The 19,472-nt window shown below is 41.2% G+C and overlaps 2 protein-coding genes across 9 annotated transcripts in view; one reads left to right on the forward strand and one right to left on the reverse strand.

Annotated features, from left to right (window-relative positions):
- Positions 1–23: 23 nt before the first annotated feature.
- On the forward strand, positions 24–1,235 carry prorsd1 (prolyl-tRNA synthetase domain containing 1). Its single transcript, XM_063008340.1, has 2 exons — positions 24–65; positions 252–1,235. The coding sequence occupies exons 1-2, from the start codon at positions 24–26 to the stop codon at positions 678–680; spliced, it is 471 nt and encodes a 156-aa protein (XP_062864410.1). The 3' UTR covers positions 681–1,235.
- A 97-nt stretch (positions 1,236–1,332) lies between these two features.
- Positions 1,333–19,472, reverse strand: part of LOC134325959 (girdin-like) — a 107,873-nt gene continuing 89,733 nt past the window's right edge. For 2 of the 8 annotated variants that reach the window (XM_063008146.1, XM_063008145.1), the window contains exons 26-30: positions 18,467–18,544; positions 15,327–15,512; positions 13,208–13,270; positions 10,897–11,051; positions 9,502–10,655 (exon numbers count right to left, since the gene is read on the reverse strand). In XM_063008146.1, coding sequence (XP_062864216.1) covers positions 9,852–10,655; positions 10,897–11,051; positions 13,208–13,270; positions 15,327–15,512; positions 18,467–18,544 — 1,286 coding nt within the window. In that variant the 3' untranslated portion in view covers positions 9,502–9,851. Of the gene's footprint in view, positions 2,589–4,857; positions 4,950–9,382; positions 9,421–9,501; positions 10,656–10,896; positions 11,052–13,207; positions 13,271–15,326; positions 15,513–18,466; positions 18,545–19,472 lie in introns of those variants that run through there. The other 6 variants (XM_063008149.1, XM_063008148.1, XM_063008151.1 and 3 more) reach the window with 6 other exon arrangements.

The raw sequence follows: 19,472 nt of genomic DNA on the forward strand, positions 1-19,472 counted from the left end.
TACTCACCTGCTTTATCATGATCATGGTGGGTTTTCTAACAGTTACTGGAAATGAGAATTGTGTGGTACCCACCCTGGCCCTAGGTGTTTCAGTATATATTTTTGCATGGCAAATGCCATAACGGCTCCTGGCATCAACTGTTCTGACCACCCATAACATCTGCCTTGTGAGACAGGTCTGCAATGCAACAAAAGGGTTCAAGTGAACTATAAATGAATCTTCAATGGATTAAACGTTTACATTTTTGCAGGTTTTCACTGTGGAGGAAATGATGCCCCATGTACAACACCTAAACGGAGCAGTCACCAAAAACCTTTTCTTAAAGGACAAAAAGAAGAAAAGCTTGTGGCTAGTCTCTGTGCGACACGACCGGCAGGTGAATCTGAACGATCTGGCTAAGAAGCTGGGTGTGGGCAGTGGGAACTTGCGTTTTGCTGATGAGGCTGCCATGCTGGAGAAGCTAAAGGTGGGTCAGGGATGTGCCACTGCTCTCGCTCTCTTTTGCGACAAGGACCAGAGCATTAAGTTCGTCCTGGATAATGATCTGACCACCGGAGGCCACGAGAGAGTTTACTTTCACCCGATGACCAACGCTGCCACCATGGGAATAAAACCAGACGATTTGATGAGGTTTCTGAAAGAGACAGGGCATGAACCTATACTATACAGCTTTGAGTAAATCTCAGCTATGGCTATATAATATCAAACTGTAGGTCAATAGGACATCATAAAACTGGAGTTGGCACCAGAGTACCAATCTTTATAAAATGTAACAATTCTGTTTTACAAACATATTGAAAGTACTAAACTGAATATGTACCACAAACCTCCAACTGACCCCAGGTAAAAAACTGGTAAAATGCCACTATTGACTTTTAAACCTGAAGGTTTCTGTGCATTAGCCTCAAGTCTGTGATCACTCATTTAAATACTTCAGCTGACCATAGCTGATTTTGGGCGCTACTCAGTAATTCATAACTCACAATAGCTCACTGTTGTTATTAGAAACTCAGATCAAGTACAGATCAAGTGATCATGAATGCTGGATTAAACTTACCTCTGGAAATACTTTGTAATAGCTTCAAATACGTAAAAGCCACAACAGTGTTTGATTCCACAAATCTGTGGTGTAGAACTGGTACTGGTATTGACGACCAAAATTTTGATATTGTGACAATTCTACTGCTTACTGGTTTATGGTGCTGGATGAACTATTCTAATAAAATTTTTACAATTATATCTCAATAAAAAGAAACACAAAAACCCTTGATTCTTCAATAAATACCCATTTTACACACTAAATTAGTGCAATAAAGAAGGAGCTTTTGAAGCACTTTTCAAACCACTGCTTGCTTTATTGGGGTGTTGTGGGTTCTGCACCTCCCAGCAACACTAGGTGGAAAGCAGGAATACACACTGAACAGTGCACCAATCACATGGTAACACTAACCATCATCATTCACGCGCACCTGTGGGCAAATTGAAGCCGCCGACATAAGTTCTGCATGTTTTTAGGAGGTAAATGGAAATGAGAGTTTGAAGGAAACCCAAACATAAACAGAAATACCATGCAATGCTCAACATAAACAGTGACTAGAGGTTAGGACTTCTAGGGTTTTGAATCCTAAGGTTAACCTCAGGTTTTAAATCTTGCCCCTGGTCACTGTCTGTACAGAGTCTGTACAGTTCTTCCACCAATCAAACACAGGCCGAAGTTCAGCTGGTTGCTCTAAATTCCAGTGAGAGGCTAAAGTGTGATTAATTGCCGCCCGTCCAGTATGCATTCCTGCCTAGCATCCAGTGTTCCTGCATGGGGCCGGACCCATGTCAGACCTGATCCCACGTCAAACAACATTGTTTCAGATCTGAGCTTGAAGACCAGAAAGTACAAGACCAATGTTAATCTGGGAGGAGCGGTTTTAGTGTCTTTGATTCCATGAAGAGTTCAGAAACATGGCTTTTTAACCACAATACCTTAATACCACATACTATCATTTTTCTTTTCACATCAACTGTATTTATGTAAAAACAGAAAAGGAGACCAGTGGCAGGTCTGAATCCAGGAAACACATTCAAAACACAGCTCCACATATTAAGTCTTTTTTCTTCTTTTGCTTCAGATTTGGAGATTTCACTGTTGTTCCTGTCCATTCTGATTCTGAGGATGAGGAAATGGTATGAGTTGATGTATGAACAGGATGACCCTGCTTGATGCAGAATAAGATGATCCAAGATGCTCAGATCGGTGCATGTTGTGCTTCTTGTTCCAGTTTAGTCACAGCATCGTGTTCATAAAAGAAAAAAGCCCATGGGCAGCTGAAGGTCACACAGTTTAGGGGAAAAAACAACAAAAAACAACTGATGCACAAGTGAACAAGATTCCGCATCTCGGATGTTAGAGCAGTGCAAAGTGTCAAACGGTCAAGAAAGCAAAATTTTTTTTTGTTTAAAAAAAGTCTCGTGTTTCCTTGATTCAAGGAAAAGAATGATTTCAAACACAAAAGGATTTGTGATCTACAAAAAGACATCTCAATGTAGATCATATCAGGACATTTAAAAGGCTGAATGTGTCAGGGTGGAGCTCATCCTTGTGTCGGCACAGCAGGAGTGAAGAAAGAAAGGAAGTGGTTATAGACAGAATGGTAGAAAACACAGACACACAAAAGATTTGGTGTTAAAAATAGAAGCATCATTACTGAAAAGAAAAAGCTTTAAATCATAGTTTGATGACATGTCTTGAAATTTAAATGATTTATGCAACTGAACTGGGTCTCTGGCTGGCCGAAAGCACTTAGTGGTGGTGAGTTAGCGTAATAAAGCACTGCGCCATCTATGTGCCTCATACAGCAAATTAGACAACCAGCAAATTGGTGGAGCACAAAGGCCTTCAATGTCTTTTAATGTTTTTGACACAGACTTCATTCCTGTGTGGCAGCCTTTAAGCCCACAATGGCACCAGCTTTCTTGACTGTGGACAATGTAACCAATGTTCAGGCAGATTTTTTGGTGGCTTTCGGATTTCATCTAATCATCCAGATAAATTTTCTCTTAGCATGAGCTGACAGTTTGGGTTTTCTTTCCTGCTTTTCAATAGGTGTAGTAAAACTAGCCCTAATAATATGGACTTAAAGCATTAGTAAGCTATGCTACAAATGTAAACAACTTTATAAAATAACATTTGAACTTGCTGTATATTTTCTGATCCAGTAGATTGTCATATTCTTAAAAAAAACCCCAAATCGATTTTTTATTTAGCAAAGATGCATGGGGTCCTATCATTCAGTCACAGAAAAATCAGATGAAGAATCCATTTAAATTGCAAGACTGCCATGACTTTTGCCATCTCTTTCATGTGGATGTAAACCTTTGACTTCTACCTGTATCTACTAACATATCTTTTGATAGCAACTCTGCTATACACACAGATGTATTGTTTGAAGGAAATTTGGTTTATATAATTGCACTAAAATTATGTTTTCTTCATTTAATTTTTTGTTTCTATGGTAATAATTTTAATACTATTTTTAATACCAATTTTGTGTAGCCCCAAACGGAAAGATATACACAGTGTTGTGAAAAATGTCTCCCGAAAAATGTTTCGTTTTCACGTACTCCCTTATTTCATTTTAGTCATATTGAATGATTTTAGATCATTAAACATAACATATTAAAGGCGCTCAAGTGGCACAGCTATAAAACACACTACACAATTACATCTGAGATCCGGGGTATGAATCCCGGGTATTCAGGGTGCTATCAGCTGGTTTGGCATCTATACAGACATAATTGGCCATGATTACTTAAAATGGTGTACAACTGTGCCAAATCAAGCAAGTGGATCAAAATAATCCACTGGGACGACCCCTAAAAATACGGGAGCAGCCAAAAGAGGGTAAAAAACATATTACATAAAGGGAACTTGAGAAAGACAATTTTTAAGAATAATTAATATTATTTCCAGAAAAAGCTACCCAACACTCATATCATCCTTAACAAAGTAACTTTGGCCAAGAACACTATGCCTTGACTTAAATAAATTTCATAAGTGCTAAAAAATATTAAAATATATGAATCTGGTATTGTTTTTTAAATGCTTCAGGTCTCCATCAAACCATATTAAGAGTCATTATCTTAAAATACACAGGAGTGGCTGGCCTACTGAACTTCTAGCCATCCAAAAAGTCACAAAAATCTGCAGAACTGCCGACATGCTAAGTCTCAGCTAAGGTGAGCGTTACATTCATACCTTTTAATTACAAAGAAGACTAACAGAAAATAGGATTCTTGGAAAGGTGGAGAAAAGAACCTGATATAAGCACCCACTGCTTTTCCGGATAACCATTAGTGCTCATGGACATGCAAAAAAAAAAACCCACTCGTCTATTTTAGATGTGCTTTCTCTCAAGTTCCCTTGTGTAATATGCAAAATGTTTTATTTAACTATCTTAAGTCATTCAATGGAACGATTATCCAATAGCAGGCAAACAGAAAAGAGCAATGACTTATAAATAAACAAAAAGCCCGCATGCACCGGGAAAAAGAAGTTCAGCCACGACATGAACAGCATGCAGTAAAGAAGCCACGAGTGAAATGTGCTCACACAGCACAGATTCAGCCCAGCAGGAACACTTGTACTGAGACAGAGGGACAGGGGGGCTTGGCAGGATGTTTGTGGGACTATAAGGGAAATTCAGAGGGCAAAACTGTCCAGCCATAAACCACCCACAGTGAACCATGCAAGCCAGAAGCCAGGATCCATCATCAACACCATCAGCCTCCACAGTCTCAAAAGCAAAACACGGGCAGACCGGACATCTGTTCGCCCTCCCATCCCCCCCACGCACCCGAACACTCACCCCTCCGGCTCGGGGAAACATTAACATTTAGGAGGTTTTCTGCTCTCCCGATTGGCTTTTTGATTTCCTGCGTTCGTGTGACGTTTCCACATCTGCAGGACAAAAGCAGGTCGTATTAAAAGTGAAGAAGTAAACACTGTATTTATTATCTATGTACAGAATAAATTCAACGTCAAGAAATAATAAAAGCAAAAAAAAAAAAAAAAACCTGTGACTGCTAAGGATGATCAAAAAAAAAAAATCCAGCAATTTCATAAATAACACATGACTTATTTAAAAGACTAAATGCTGTCGAATGTTTTTTGACCAATTTGACCAATGTTTTTGCTACCAACCAGCAAAAAGTGACACAATTTTCCCACTTACCTTAAATGTAGTCAATCGGCCAGTGTTTGATGTCTAATAATTGTTTTGCCCTGAAGCTACAGTCTTACATAAAGTGAAAGACAAAAGTTTTCATACACTTGTAAGAGTCATAAACTCTGCACTACTTGAGAGCCATACTTTTAAAAGAACTAAAATTCATTAAAGATTTCTTGGACAAAAGTATACAGAACTATGTCTTCCAATAATTCAGTCAGCGAAAAAGTATAGCTGCAAAAATATTTCAATTGCCAGGACATTTTTATGACAGACATGTAACCCAAGATGTCTCTAATGATATTTTTCTGCTTTATGGACAAACAATGTACCTCCTAAATGGTCATCCCTGACTTTCTATTTCAATGGAATATAAATATGAGGCAAGACAGGCCAAATTAGAATGTACACAAATGAAATCTGCTAAACTGTTAACCAAATAAATCAGGCAATACAAAATAGCTTCACAGCTAAAAGTCTACTGTTTTACCAGTAATTTTAAGGGTTAAAACAACTAAAGCTGTAATAAACTTGGAGGATCTTGTATAAACCTGTACTTTGTTTCAAAGTACAGTGAGAGCTGGTTAAAAAAAGTTAACTATTGCCGCTCAGGTGGCGCAGCGGTAAAAACACATGCTGCAACCAGGCTGGGATCTCGAAAACATCGTATTGAGCGGCCACATGAACAATGATTGGCCGGTTGTTCAGGTGGGCGGGACTAAGCCGGATATGGGTTTCTCTCTGTCAGACTGGTGCAATTACGACCTCTGCTGGCTGATTAGAGGCGCCTACACAGAGATGAGGAACAAGCCCTCTTAGGGTGTGTCTCTCCGTACACAACGCTAGGTGGCACAATACTCGTTAATGTGTGGGTGATAAGAGGCATACGGCTTGCTGCCCACGTGTCGGAGGGGGCATGGGTTAGCTTCGATCTCCTCGGTCAGAGCAGGGATCGGCATCAGGAAGCATGATGCAATTGGGCAATTGGACACGCTAAAGGGGGAGAAAAAGGGGAGAAAAGGGGGAGAAAATGCATAAAAAAAAAAAAAAAAGCTAGCTATTTTTTTTACAAGGATGTCGATAGAGATTTGCAAAAGACAGGGTCACCAAATCTTTAAATCTGAAATTATATGCCACCTCAATACCAACAATTTGAATAGTGGTGCATAAAAGCTTATTAATCTAACCACAAACACAAGAATCTAAAGATCACTACACACTACTAAAACTGAACCAAAGATCCATCAGCTGAGAACTTCATTTGGCATAAACAGAAAAATGGTTATTATATGAAACAACCCAATTCCCCCTGTTAAGTATTTACTGTCATGTACTCTTCTACCACTAATGGTGTTACAAAGCTCCTGGTCAGTATAATACTATTTGTGTAATTACTTTTTAGCTTAAGTCTTGAATGTGGGTGAAAATTTTAATTTAAGTTTAATGAAACTGTAGACTTAATGGTCAAGCCTGCAATTTTTGGAGGCTGGGAACTCCAGATATGAGCAATTTTGTTTTAATTTTCATGTACTTCCCTATTGTTTGGGTTGGGAGTCAGAGTGGATCTTTCTGGTCAGCATACCTAATCTGAAATAGTTTTATGTCAAATGTTCTTCCTGGCATAACCCTCCTAATTGTTATCTGGGCTTGGGACCAGCACTGAGAGCTAGGCTGTGCAGACAAAGCCAATCATGTCAATAGAGTTAACTGATTGGCTAATAGCAGTGATGAGATTCGAACCCCAGATCTCAGCACTAGTGGGCCAGCTTGATTTACTGCTGCGGCACCTTTGCAATATTTATGGATATACTGGAGGAGATCTACTACCTGCTATCTAAATAAACAATGTAGCTCCTGTGCAAAACCAAAGACGCAAAGTCTGGACACCAAATGTCCTGGCCGAACAGATACATTTAGGCTGAGGGGAAAATTTTGCATTGAACCTTACTAAAATCCTTCTGAGGTAAAGTCGTGTAAACAGTGTATAATATAAACAGACAGCTCAATCGCATATCCAGTTCCTAACTGGATTACACAAAGTAAACAAAACAACACACAACAGAACAGCCACACAAAATAATTGCTTCCTGTGGACTGAAGCAATCAAAACAGGATATAAAGGAGTGACAGAGTGAGGAAAAAGCAACAGTGACTCGGCAATGATTGTACCCATTTATAAAACAGTCCCAGATATCAAGAACAAGTGTGTAACACCTCCCATCCCTTAAGAAAAGGTTTACACTCTAGAAAGCCATTTGAAGAGCAGCTAAAGGATTAAATCTGGGTGTTAATACAGAGCATCAAGGGACATGCTCCAAAAGCCTAATTACTTTATTTAAATAGCACAGTAGATCAGCCCTCAGCTAATTCTGGAATTTATAAAGGCGGAAAAACTACGAGTACAATAAATGTTATGTAACTCGCTGAACTTTAATGTTAATTAGGATCACTAGAGTTTTGATTCTCTTGCAATCATAAACGGCAGAGAAAATGACATTTAGGAATTTTTGAATGCTGCATCGCCAACCTGTATACCAGCAAATCCCACCTTTCTAGTAACAGCAGATTTTATACTCATATTTTGTATTCACACAAAATATTTAGCTGAATATGTATGGTATTGAGGCAACCGCTGCCCTAATGTTGACACACACTGGGGGTATACAAGTGTTCAACCACTTTGGATATTGTTACTTAATATACGTGTAGTGTTTATATTCCTTTGTACTTATACATATGAACAGAATAGTGTATTCATAAGCATAAACAAACAGATCTTTAAATATGCTACAAATAATAATAATAATAAAATGGCATCCGAATTGCACCTGTCTTCATTATTAACGTTGTTGCCATTGGTTGAAAGATTCCTCACAATGGGTAGCAAACCACTGTAAAGACAAAAAAGCCTTCACCTGAACGGAAAAGGCAACAGAGATGCAGCAAATCTCAATATCGCTGTCAGTCCAACTGGTTCTACAAGTGGAAAGTTTACGGAACCACAAATGACAAGGTGCACATTATTTATGGAAACAAAAAATGACTGGTTTCTAAAAATACATCGATCAGCCATAACATTAAAACCACCTCCTTGTTTCTACACTCACTGTCCATATTATCAGCTCCACTTACCATATAGAAGCACTTAGTAGTTCTACAATTACTGACTGTAGTCCATCTGTTTCTCTGCATGCTTTGTTAGCCCCCTTTCATGCTGTTCTTCAACAGTCAGGACTCTCCCAGGACCACTACAGAGCAGGTATTATTTAGGTGGTGGATCATTCTCAGCACTGCAGTGACACTGACATGGTGGTGGTGTGTTAGTGTGTGTTGTGCTGGTATGAGTGGATAAGACACAGCAGCGCTGCTGGAGTTTTTAAACACCTCACTGTCAATGCTGGATTGAGAATAGTCCACCAACCAAATATATCCAGCCAACAGCGCAGATATCTTAAGAGATACATGCAGATGTATGACAAATTGATTCTTTTTATACTGTTGCTGGGTAATTCGACTATGTGTTGTTGTATTGTGATCATCGTTGTTTGTTTTTAATGTCTTATGTAAATTTGTTTGTATGATTGTTCCTCAAGAGGCTTTGCCTTTTGCCAGGCCGCCATTGTAAATAAGAAGCTGTTCTTAATGACTTGCCTGGTTAAATAAAGGTTAAATAAAGTAAAAATCCTGTGTTGTGATGACCAACTCAAACAGCAGCAATAGATGAGCGATCATCTACAAGGTGGACCAACTAGGTAGGAGTGTCTAATAGAGTGGACACAGTATTTAAAAACTCCAGCAGCAATGCTGTGTCTGATCCACTCATACCAGCACAACACACACTAACACACCACCACCATGTCAGTGTCACTGCAGTGCTGAGAATCATCCACCACCTAAATAATACCTGCTCTGTGGTGGTCCTGTGGGGGTCCTGACCATTGAAGAACAGGGTGAAAGGAGGCTAACAAAGCATGCAGAGAAACAGATGGACTACAGTCAGTAATTGTAGAACTACAAAGTGCTTCTATATGGTAAGTGTAGAAACCAGGAGGTGGTTTTAATGTTATGGTTGATCGGTGTATTTTACATTTTCTAATGGAATTTTCCAGAAATGGAGTTTGTAGATTTAATTACTACAACTAATGTGGATGAATACTTGTTACCCCTCAATGTATCAGAATAGTGACATCATATCAGCCAGCCCTAACAAAGGGGACAAAATAAATAAAAAAGTGATGAAATTACAACATTTTATGAGACAACACCAAAATCCAAAGGCCTCACTTAATGTAATATAATTTAATGTAATTTCATAAAAAATAAACATGGTAAGATGACTACTGTACATCTTACCAAAGGGACACAAACACAGATTATGGGTTTTGTGAACAAAACATCAGGATTACCTGGCATGCACACATTCAACAGCTGGACAGATTAAACAAAGAGGGTGTACAGAATCAGAATGTCCAACAGAACCACCAATAGTCATGCTTAATGGTGCAAAGGCGTGGTTATGAATCAGCAACAAAATGGGAAAGCTTTAGAAACAGATAGCAGAAGCCGTGGTGGTGCATTCATGCAGCTTGACCATCACCAGACAGAAAACCAGGTCACACAACCGTACTCAAACTTCACACACAACCGTACTCATACCACAGCGATTGGCTGTCCTCTGAACTTAGGGGAGCAGATTGCTCTGAATCGATATGGCCCCGCCCATCTATCTCACTGTCTTTCGGGTCATTCTGATTGGGTTTGGGTTTGAGCGGAGGGCCACTTATGTTACTAACAAGTGACGTATTAAGTGACAGGAAAGCTTGATTCTTAGTGCCGCCGGTGAATGCTGGCTCGCTAAAGATGGAGTCCAGAAAAACCGAATCTACAGTAAACGAGGGGCCTAGAAATTCCTGCAAAGTGGACAACTCAGGGTCTTCTGGGTTTGGGACATGGCCAGCACATGGCGCACTGGCGGATTTGGGCAGGGCTGCCATGCGAGGGGATTTTGTGTACTCACTGGACGCGGAGTTGTTGAGAGGAGCTTGGTTCATAGAGGGTGAAGGATCTACGGAGACGGGCTGGCGTCCATCCTTGGCGAGCATGTCGTGGACGCTGGAGCGGCGTGTGCTCCCCTCGGCTGTAGAGATGACGCTGCTGGCTCGAGGAAGACCAGAGGAAGAAGAAGAAGCATCCAGGCGTTCACACACAGATGTCGCTTTGCCCTGAGCGCTGAGGCCTAGTCTGGGCTGGGTAGAGCCCTTAACACGGGTGCTCTCCGCCTTGCGCAGGCTCGGTCGGCCTGGTCGGTTCTCAGAGGGTGCGGCCTTCCCACTGGCTGATCGCAGGATGCCCCGCGTCTTGGGGCGCTCCTTTTGGACGGAATTAGACGCTCTTGATAAAAGTGGAGACTCAGTGCTCAGGTTGTCTTGGCTGCCGGACTAAAGGACAAACAAGTTTTTCAAAAAAGTTACCATAGTATTATTAATGGTACACTTTCTAAATCTAATATTATATGTTTAAAAATTCAAATCCTGAACTGAAAATCCAAACAATGTGCCTCAATTTAGATTTACAGCCATTACTGCCATTGTGATGTTTAATTTTTCATCATTAAAGTGGTGTTTGTGTCACCTTCTCAGCATCTACATGCTTGTAAAAAACGGTTAATGTTGTCAATACCTCGTTGTAGTGAGAGCCGCTGCTCCTCCTTAGAATTTGCTGAGACGATCTCTGCACCGGGCTGCTTTCACTCGACCAAACCTCCGCATCCAAACTGAGACTGAACTCACCGCTGCTTTCACTGTGTGGTCTGCTTACGCTGCCGTTCACTGTACCTAAAAACGTCATCATACATGAGAAGATACAGAGATTAAATACAAAAAATCCATAAAACAACCATTTTTGGACTATTTTAAAACAATTAGGTTTACTGATTGAAATTATTTTATATGGATAACAATAAAATGTCTCTATGTGTGGCATTTATCTGTAAAAATTGAGAGATTTTAAATAATACAGCTTAAAACAATAGTAGATGGATCTAGAATCTTTTTTTCTTAGTACATACACGAGGCATAACTTTATGACCACCTTCCTAATATTGTGTTGGTCCCCCTTTTGCAGCCCCGTACACAACAAACTGTGCTGCACTGTGTATTCTGACACCTTTCCATCAGAACCAGCATTAACTTTTGAGCTACAGTAGCTCGTCTGTTGGATCAGACCACACGGGCCAGCCTTCGCTCCCCACGTGCATCTAAGAGCCTTGGCCGCCCATGACCATGTCGCCGGTTTGCCACGGTTCCTTCCTTGGACGACTTTTGATAGATACTGACCACTGCAGACCGGGAACACACCACAAGAGCTGCAGTTTTGGAGATGCTCTGTCAAACTCACTCAAATCCTTACACTTGCCCATTTTTCTTGCTTCTAAATCAAGGCATCCAGTGCCAGAAGCAGAAAGCAACCCCAAAACATCTGGAGAAGGATTGTGGCTTTCTCAGGTAGGTTCTGGTGAACTGGGTTTTCTACAACAGCATACCATTTCATTGTACTATGTATCTGCAGGTCAGCTTGAATTTGTTGGATAGGGTTCCTTTTCAGTGCTGCTAAAAGAGTGTCTCCCAATGTCTATTTAAGGTGGCACCTTGAGTAGTGAACTGTAGGGAACAGTGCGGCTCTCGAGTATGCATCTCAGATCTAAAAATTCATTGCTGGCTGGTGTAAAGAAGCAAGTGAGAGTTGCATATGTTTCGGTAGGGTGGTCTTGCTAGTCTGCTAGTTCCTAGTTTGCTAGTTACTGTTTTTTTAGAAGGAAAAACAGTAGTTGATGGAAATAAGGATTCTGATGATTAGTTTTTTTATGGAATAGTGTCCTACAATCAAGGTGTGTTCAGAATTATGTATAGCAGTTTTTAAAGAGAGCTTCATCATGGATCGACTCTGCATATGGAGAATAAACTAGAAGCTGGACGAATGAACCCAATAGCATTGCAAAAGAACTGCCGTCATGTCCAATTTCACACAAAACAGCTCACTGTCAAAACATGCTCACACTCATGCTAATGATCTGTAATGCCTGTCTCAACTAAAGCTTCCTTCTTTATTATTAATGCCAAAACCTTTACGATGCATGTCCATTACTGAATGTAATGCTGTTATGTATAGTTTACTTTTGTCATCAGTCACACACATAGCTGGATAACACAGAGGTTTTATTGACACATTGAGAATTTAGAAGATTAAGTTGACCATAGCTCACTCAAAAACTGCATTTCTATATAATGCTACTGACTTGCGCCCCCTCCGGCACGCAATCAGTACAGCCTGCATTTTTCACCTGCACGAGCCGAGTTCATAAACCGAGAGACACTGCGCACGGAGGGTCACACCCCCCTCGATGTTATTCCTCAGCCCTGTGCAGGCGCCGTCAGTCAACCAGCAGGGGTCGCAGTTGTACCAGTTATGAGGACCTATGCTCCGACTCTACCCCTAAGCCCCTGAAAAACAGCCAAACGTTGTTCATACTGCCACCCAACCCAGTCGGAAAGGCAGAGCTGAGTTTCAATACGATGTATCTAGAAACCCAACTCTGGTGCGCTAGCGTACTTTACCGCTGCGCCACCTGAGCAGCTATATAATGCTATAAATACATTTAAAAATCCTGTCATCACAGTCTGTAAATGCTTGATAGCCTAATGCATCATATTAGACTCCTGAACACACCCAGAACAAAATATATGAGCAGCTCTCTTCAAACAAAAGTGATCTAACATTTTTCCATAGTGATGTAAAAATGTGATTACTTTCTTATTAGGGTGCTATGGGTGTTGGATGACTTTAATGTTATGGATTTTCTCTCATAGCCATTATAGGCTAGAGCTCCAACAGACACTCACTAAACTGAAAGCTCTTTGAAACAAAAGGAGAAGTAAATCTGTACACCAACCCTAAAACATGAGGGAAACACTTTAAAGGAGCTTTTTCTCACCTTGGCCTCGGACACTTTGCTCGTCTGAGAAAGTGGGAGTGACGTCCTCACAGGACACATTATCTGCAGGAGACAAAAACGTTTCACCTACTATCCTTATTACCAGCTCGCTTATACAAGGCTGTAAGTGTAGCCATTCGAATAAGTGCAGAGTAAAGCAATCTATGCGGCTGTATGACTGGAACATTTGGAAACCTTTTCAGAAATGTTAAAACTTGAGGTGGGTTCAACACTCCTGCTCTTCCGTGTTTTGTGGAGCCAGAACTAATGAGGCAGATCTAACAGACTGCCCCATGCATCAACATTGTCCATTGTATGGCTTGAGTCGCTTCTTCCATTTTACATAGCGGTCACGCAGCTGCACTGAACAGCCTTAGAATAAACTGGAACATCAGTTAAGGCTTTCTTGACCCACATCAGCACCCAGCTATACCAATGCTCTTTTGACTGAATGGGCACAAATTCCTACAGACATACAGTACTTCAAGGTCTTGTGAGAAGCCTTCTCAGGAGAGTGGCTGTTGTTATAGCTGAAAAGATCACATAGAGGTCACTCTAATTTAATACTATTTATACTATTCTATTTCACAAATAAGGTGAAAACGGTGAATATTTAATGTCATATTTAACTACAGATTTGTTTGTTTGTTTATTAGGATTTTTACGTCATGTTTTTGTTACATTCATGAGAGGAACGGTAGTTACTCATTACACAAGGTTTATCAGTTTACAAGGTTATATTGAACACAGTCATGGACAATTTAGTGTCTCCAATTCACCTCACCTGCACGTCTTTGGACTGTGGGAGGAAACTGGAGCACCCGGAGGAAACCCATCCAGACATGGGGAGAACATGCAAACTCCACACAGAAAGGACCCGGACCGCCCCACCTGGGGATCGAACCCAGGACCTTCTTGCTGTGAGGGGACAGTGCTACCCACCACCTAACTACTGATAAAGGTAGAAATTATAGCTCAGATAATAGGACTGTACTGGAACTCCTGTAGATTAGTACAGAAGCAGAAGACAGTGGGACTGTGGTAGCCTAGCGCAGTGGTCCCCAACCACCGGGTCATTTATTACCAGGCTGGACAGAAATAAATAATAATTATAGATCACTAGACAAGCAAGTTTTTTACTGCTTCTATGTCGGGTGTTGTTGTCTAATTGGCACCCCTAGGTGGGAGCAATGTCTCGTTGCAGCTCATTTAACATCGTTTGTGAGCAATATTATTAAATCCTGCTGCCCCAACCGGTCTGTGAAATTATATCTTACATGAAACCGGTCTGTGGTGCAAAAAAGGTTGGGGACCACTGGCCTAGTGGGCAGAGATTTGGACTATCAATTCGAAGCCTCTGCTATCAATTGGTAGTCTCTGCTATGCAGCCACTGTTGGATCCTTGACCATGAAAGGCAAAATGAACTGTTTTAAATAAGAGGCTAACAGCATTAGCACATACAAAGCAATGAATGAATGAGTAAACAAACTTGGGTTTCCCATCATTGCTTGTGGCTCATGTACATTGGCACACTGAGTCACATCACAACTACATTTACAAAGCAAACAAAAGCTAAGAACACAACAGCATTAAAGAGAGAACGCAAATCAGGAATGCAACATTTTAAAAGCATTGCATTTAAAAAATGCAGCATTAACTGAAACATAAAACATGAAAAAAAGGTTAACCATTTGGTGGTAAATGTTTGGCTGTACAGCAGCTTTCAATGGCAGGCAGCTACTAGCTAGTCAAAATTATAAGGTGCCCCTAGAAGCCAAGAGCGTTTTCATTTAATGTAGCATTTTCAAATGTATTTCATTTCAATTAATGCTGCGTTTATGAAATGCTGCGTTTTTGAAATGCTGCGTTTATGAAATGATGCGTTTATGACATGCTGCATTCCTGGTAATATATTTGTGCTCTCCTTTAACACTGCTGTGTTTTCAGCTTTTGTTTGCTTTGTAAATGCTGTTGTGTTGTGTCTCATTGGCCATCATACTCATATGACCAAACAAGATTCCAGAAATAGCACTACAGCTCTTAAATGTGCAAACACAAACGTCCAGAGAAAAACCAGAACAGCATCTGATGCAAGTGGAAGTATGAACCCGGCTCTACCTTTGTTCTTTAGTCTGTATTTGCTGCTGAGGGTGCTGTAGTCAATAGCTGTGGTGGAGTAAGCAAGCTCCTTCATATGATGGCTTCCGCTGGGAGACACCGGGTCATCAGGGGCCTCCAAGTGATCAGTACTGCTGTACTGACCGGCACCAGTAAGCTCCATGGACTGCAGCAGATCGTTCATGGCTGAGATGGAAACAAAGGAATTTTCAGAACATTCTAAATGGAGGGAGCTGAATTGCGTAGCATGAATCAAGATGCAAAGACATAAAATAATCTATACTGACTAGTGATGGACATAAAAATTGTGAAGCTGACTAATGAAACACAGTGAAATTACTGTGCAAAACAACCAATACATTTTTACAACCATAGGATATTTCGTCATTTACTAAATTTGACTGTATTGGTTGTGGATATTTAGCTACATTTTACATTTCTTATGTAAAATCACATAAATAATATATGTATAATTATTTCACTGTTTCTAATCAGAGACAGAATAAACAAAAACTTTTCTAACTGCCCAGACCAGTCCCAAAGATCCCGTTAAATCTTCCCTTCTTAAAACATGATCAGTTGTGTGTGGATGCCCGGCCAGGTTGGTGGCTCTGCTGAGATAGTAACCTGTGGTGTGCTAGTGCGCCACTCGAGTGCCAGATTTTACACTTCTAATGCTACCTTAAACAGGGTAATGTGACCCCTCAGACATGGCCAGTCGTGTTTATATGCTGCCGCTTGACTGACAGCACTGTTGGGGATTCCACTGGATCCCAGAGGAAGTGGACTAGCCAAATTTACCACTGTAGTTGACTACTTATGCCCATCACTAATCTGAACATGCCCAAACACACAAGCAAAAAAGCTACAGAAAAAAAAAAACTAAGAGATGTTAGCATGACATGCACAGAGCTGAAATGATGCCTGAGGTATGCATGTGTGGAGAAACATTAAATGTGACTGTATAAAATAAGCTAAAATACAGCATGGCGAGTGAGCAGTGAAACCATTAAACTATGCAGTAGTGTCGTCGCGTCCAGGCAGAGCCCTAAAAAAGAACACTGGAAAGAGTATGTGTGTCAGATGGCTCTGTTTCAATTCCAGCATGGTGAATGGGTGTGAGGTGCCAGTGATGAGAAAATACGATAGTAGCTGGCAGACGGCACAAGTACAGCTCACACCATGAGCATCACAAGCAGGAACGAATCTGGAGTCACTGGCAATGCAGGACAGCCAGATGTTCAGATCATACTGTACACAACACCAGCCTCTACATGTCCATAATACAGTATTATCACTATAATACACCAAGACTAGAAAACACCAGTGTTTAATCAAATACTACTCCTCAAACATCACTGCACTTACCCTGCATTCACAATGGCAGTGACATAATATGTAAAAGCAGAAATGACAGGGGTTAATGAGATGGCTAACCAAAGTGGGTCACTGTGTTGTCCACCCTATCAACTGAGAGCGGAAATCTTTAATTTTTCTACTTGTTGTCTATTCCCTCTTTATTTCCCAATTTAGTCATTTCCAATTGCCTATTGTGAATCCGTGGCTGTTTGCACAACCCCAAATCTGATCAAAGACAGTCGGATCACCACACACCCCCGCCTTCTAAAACCTGTCAGAGTTGGGTTCCCACACAGAGTAGTATTGCGTACAGAGAGACACGCTAACCTGCATGCGACTCTATCCCAAACCCGGAATAGCAATCATTCAACCTTCCCTCCCCCAGACACAGCAAATTGTGTTTGTGTGGACGCCCGGCTGGGTCAGTCGCTCTGCTAGGATTCCATTTATTTATTTTTTTAATGCATTTTCTCCCCTTTTTCTCCTTTTAGCGCATCCAATTGCCCAATTGCATCATGCTTCTTCTCCACCAATGCCGATTGCTGCTCTGATTGAGGAGAACGAAGCTAACCCACGCCCCCCTCCGACACGTGGGCAGCAGCCGTATGCATCTTATCACCTACACTTTGACGAGTGCAGTGCAGCTCAGCGTTGTGTATGGAGGGACACACCCTGACAGCACTCTTTTCTCATCTCTGTTCAGGTGCCATCAATCAGCCAGCAGAGGTCGTAATTGCACCAGTCATGGGAGAGAGACCCCATCTGGCTTAGTCCCGCCCATACCTGAACAACAGGCCAATTGTTCATGTGGCTGCTCAGCCTCAGCCGGCAAGGCAGAGCCGAGATTCGATACGATGTACTCGAGATCCCAGCTCTGGTTCCAGCGTGTGTTTTTACCGCTGCGCCACCTGAGCGGCCTTCCGTTTATTTATTAGGATTTTAACATCATGTTTTACACATACTGGTTACATTCATGACAGGACAGGTAGTTACTGAAGATTCATCATTTTAAGTTTTAAATGTCAAACACAGTCATGGACAATTTTGTATCTCCAATTCACCTCACTTGCATGTTCTTGGACTGTGGGAGGAAACTGGAGCTCCCGAAGGAAACCCATGCAGACACAGAAAGGACCTTCTTAATATGAGGTGACAGTTCTACCCACTGAGCCACCCCCTGCCGAGATTCACATGCAAGCTCGAACACCTGAGCACCCCAATAATTGCATTATGTACAAGTTAGTGAGCACCTATAAATGGATGGTGTTGATTTGATGCGCAAGACAAAAGAACAAGGCCAATTATGGTCACACAGATCCCCGGGCATTTCAATTTGTATTTTTGTTTGTATCACTTGATCACATGATCTTGCCAGCCAAAACATAGGGTGACCTGATCTGGTGATCTTTAAGCAAGTGGAATAGAAATAGCTGCCATGTGAATGCAGAATAATAGAACAGTACCGTAGCTTGTACACATTATTATAGTAAATAAAGAACTACAGCTTAACAAACTAGCAATCTACACAACATCTCGGTCACTTCACGAAATAGAGATCTAACATTAAGCTACGTGGATGAAAAGTGGCACAGGCCGAAAGAACAGACCAACAGAAAGTAAATTAACATGCATATTAACGTTAGCAGAAACTGTCAAACTGAAAATTCCATACAAATCCCGCAGTGATTCAATCGTTTCAGGCAAAAAGCAAACGGAGAGAAAAAAGGAGCAGAGGGAGAAAGGGACGGACAGAGGGAGTCGTTCGGCGTCGGGAGTCTTACACATGGATCGCCTGTAGATGGCTTTCACTTTGTCTTTATCCTTGGATCTGTTCCTCATAAAGGGCAGCTTTTTCAGAGCTGTGGCACCACGAGCAGCGAGGCCACCGGAGGAAGAACGGAGGTGGAGAGAGGAAGGAAAGAACAGAGTGATGTTAACAAAACCTTACCACTACACACATGCACACATGGTCACCGCACTCACGTATACAAGTACGCATGTCTCAATGGTACATGTCAAAACACTGAGGCGGCAGTGAGGAGGATCACTGGAGTGATGATGTGTGGAATCTCACGTCAACAATACACATTAGACAGCACACACGATTATTAAAGGGTGCAACTGGGGTGGGGGGGGGGTAAAATAAATAAGCAGTGCAAATGCGATCGCACAGTACTTTTCAAACAATAAGCTGGCGCCTGTTTACAATTTTCAAACTTTTCAAATGAATATTTATTTATTTATTAGGATTTTATCATGTTTTACACTTTGGTTACATTCATGACAGAACATGTAGTTACTGGTTATACAAGATTAATCAGTTCACAAGTTTAATGCCAATCACAGTCTTGGACAATTTAGTGTCTCCAATTCACCTCACTTGCACGTCTTTGGACTGTGGGAGGAAACCGGAGCACCTGGAGTAAACCCATGCAGACATAGGGAAAACATGCAAACTTCACACAGACTCCAGACCGCCCCACTTGGGGATTGAACCCAGGACCTTCTTGCTGTGAGGCGACAGTGCTACCCACTGAGCCACCGTGCTGCCCAATATTTTTATCTCAGGCGTTTTGAATGCACTGATATTTACTTTGTATCCATTCACTACTGACAGCACACTACAGCTGTGATCTGAAGCTCAAATCTCAGTGGTGATATCAGCCGGCCAAGTGTCTAGACAGACTTAGAAGGCCAAGACTAAGATTATAATCCCCTTATCCAAAATTGTGCTTAATAAAATGGGTCTCTCTTTTAAGTCTTTGTAGTGTTTCCTTAGTACATAGG

Source organism: Trichomycterus rosablanca, chromosome 14, assembly GCF_030014385.1.
Source record: "Trichomycterus rosablanca isolate fTriRos1 chromosome 14, fTriRos1.hap1, whole genome shotgun sequence".
Classification (NCBI taxonomy): domain Eukaryota; kingdom Metazoa; phylum Chordata; class Actinopteri; order Siluriformes; family Trichomycteridae; genus Trichomycterus; species Trichomycterus rosablanca.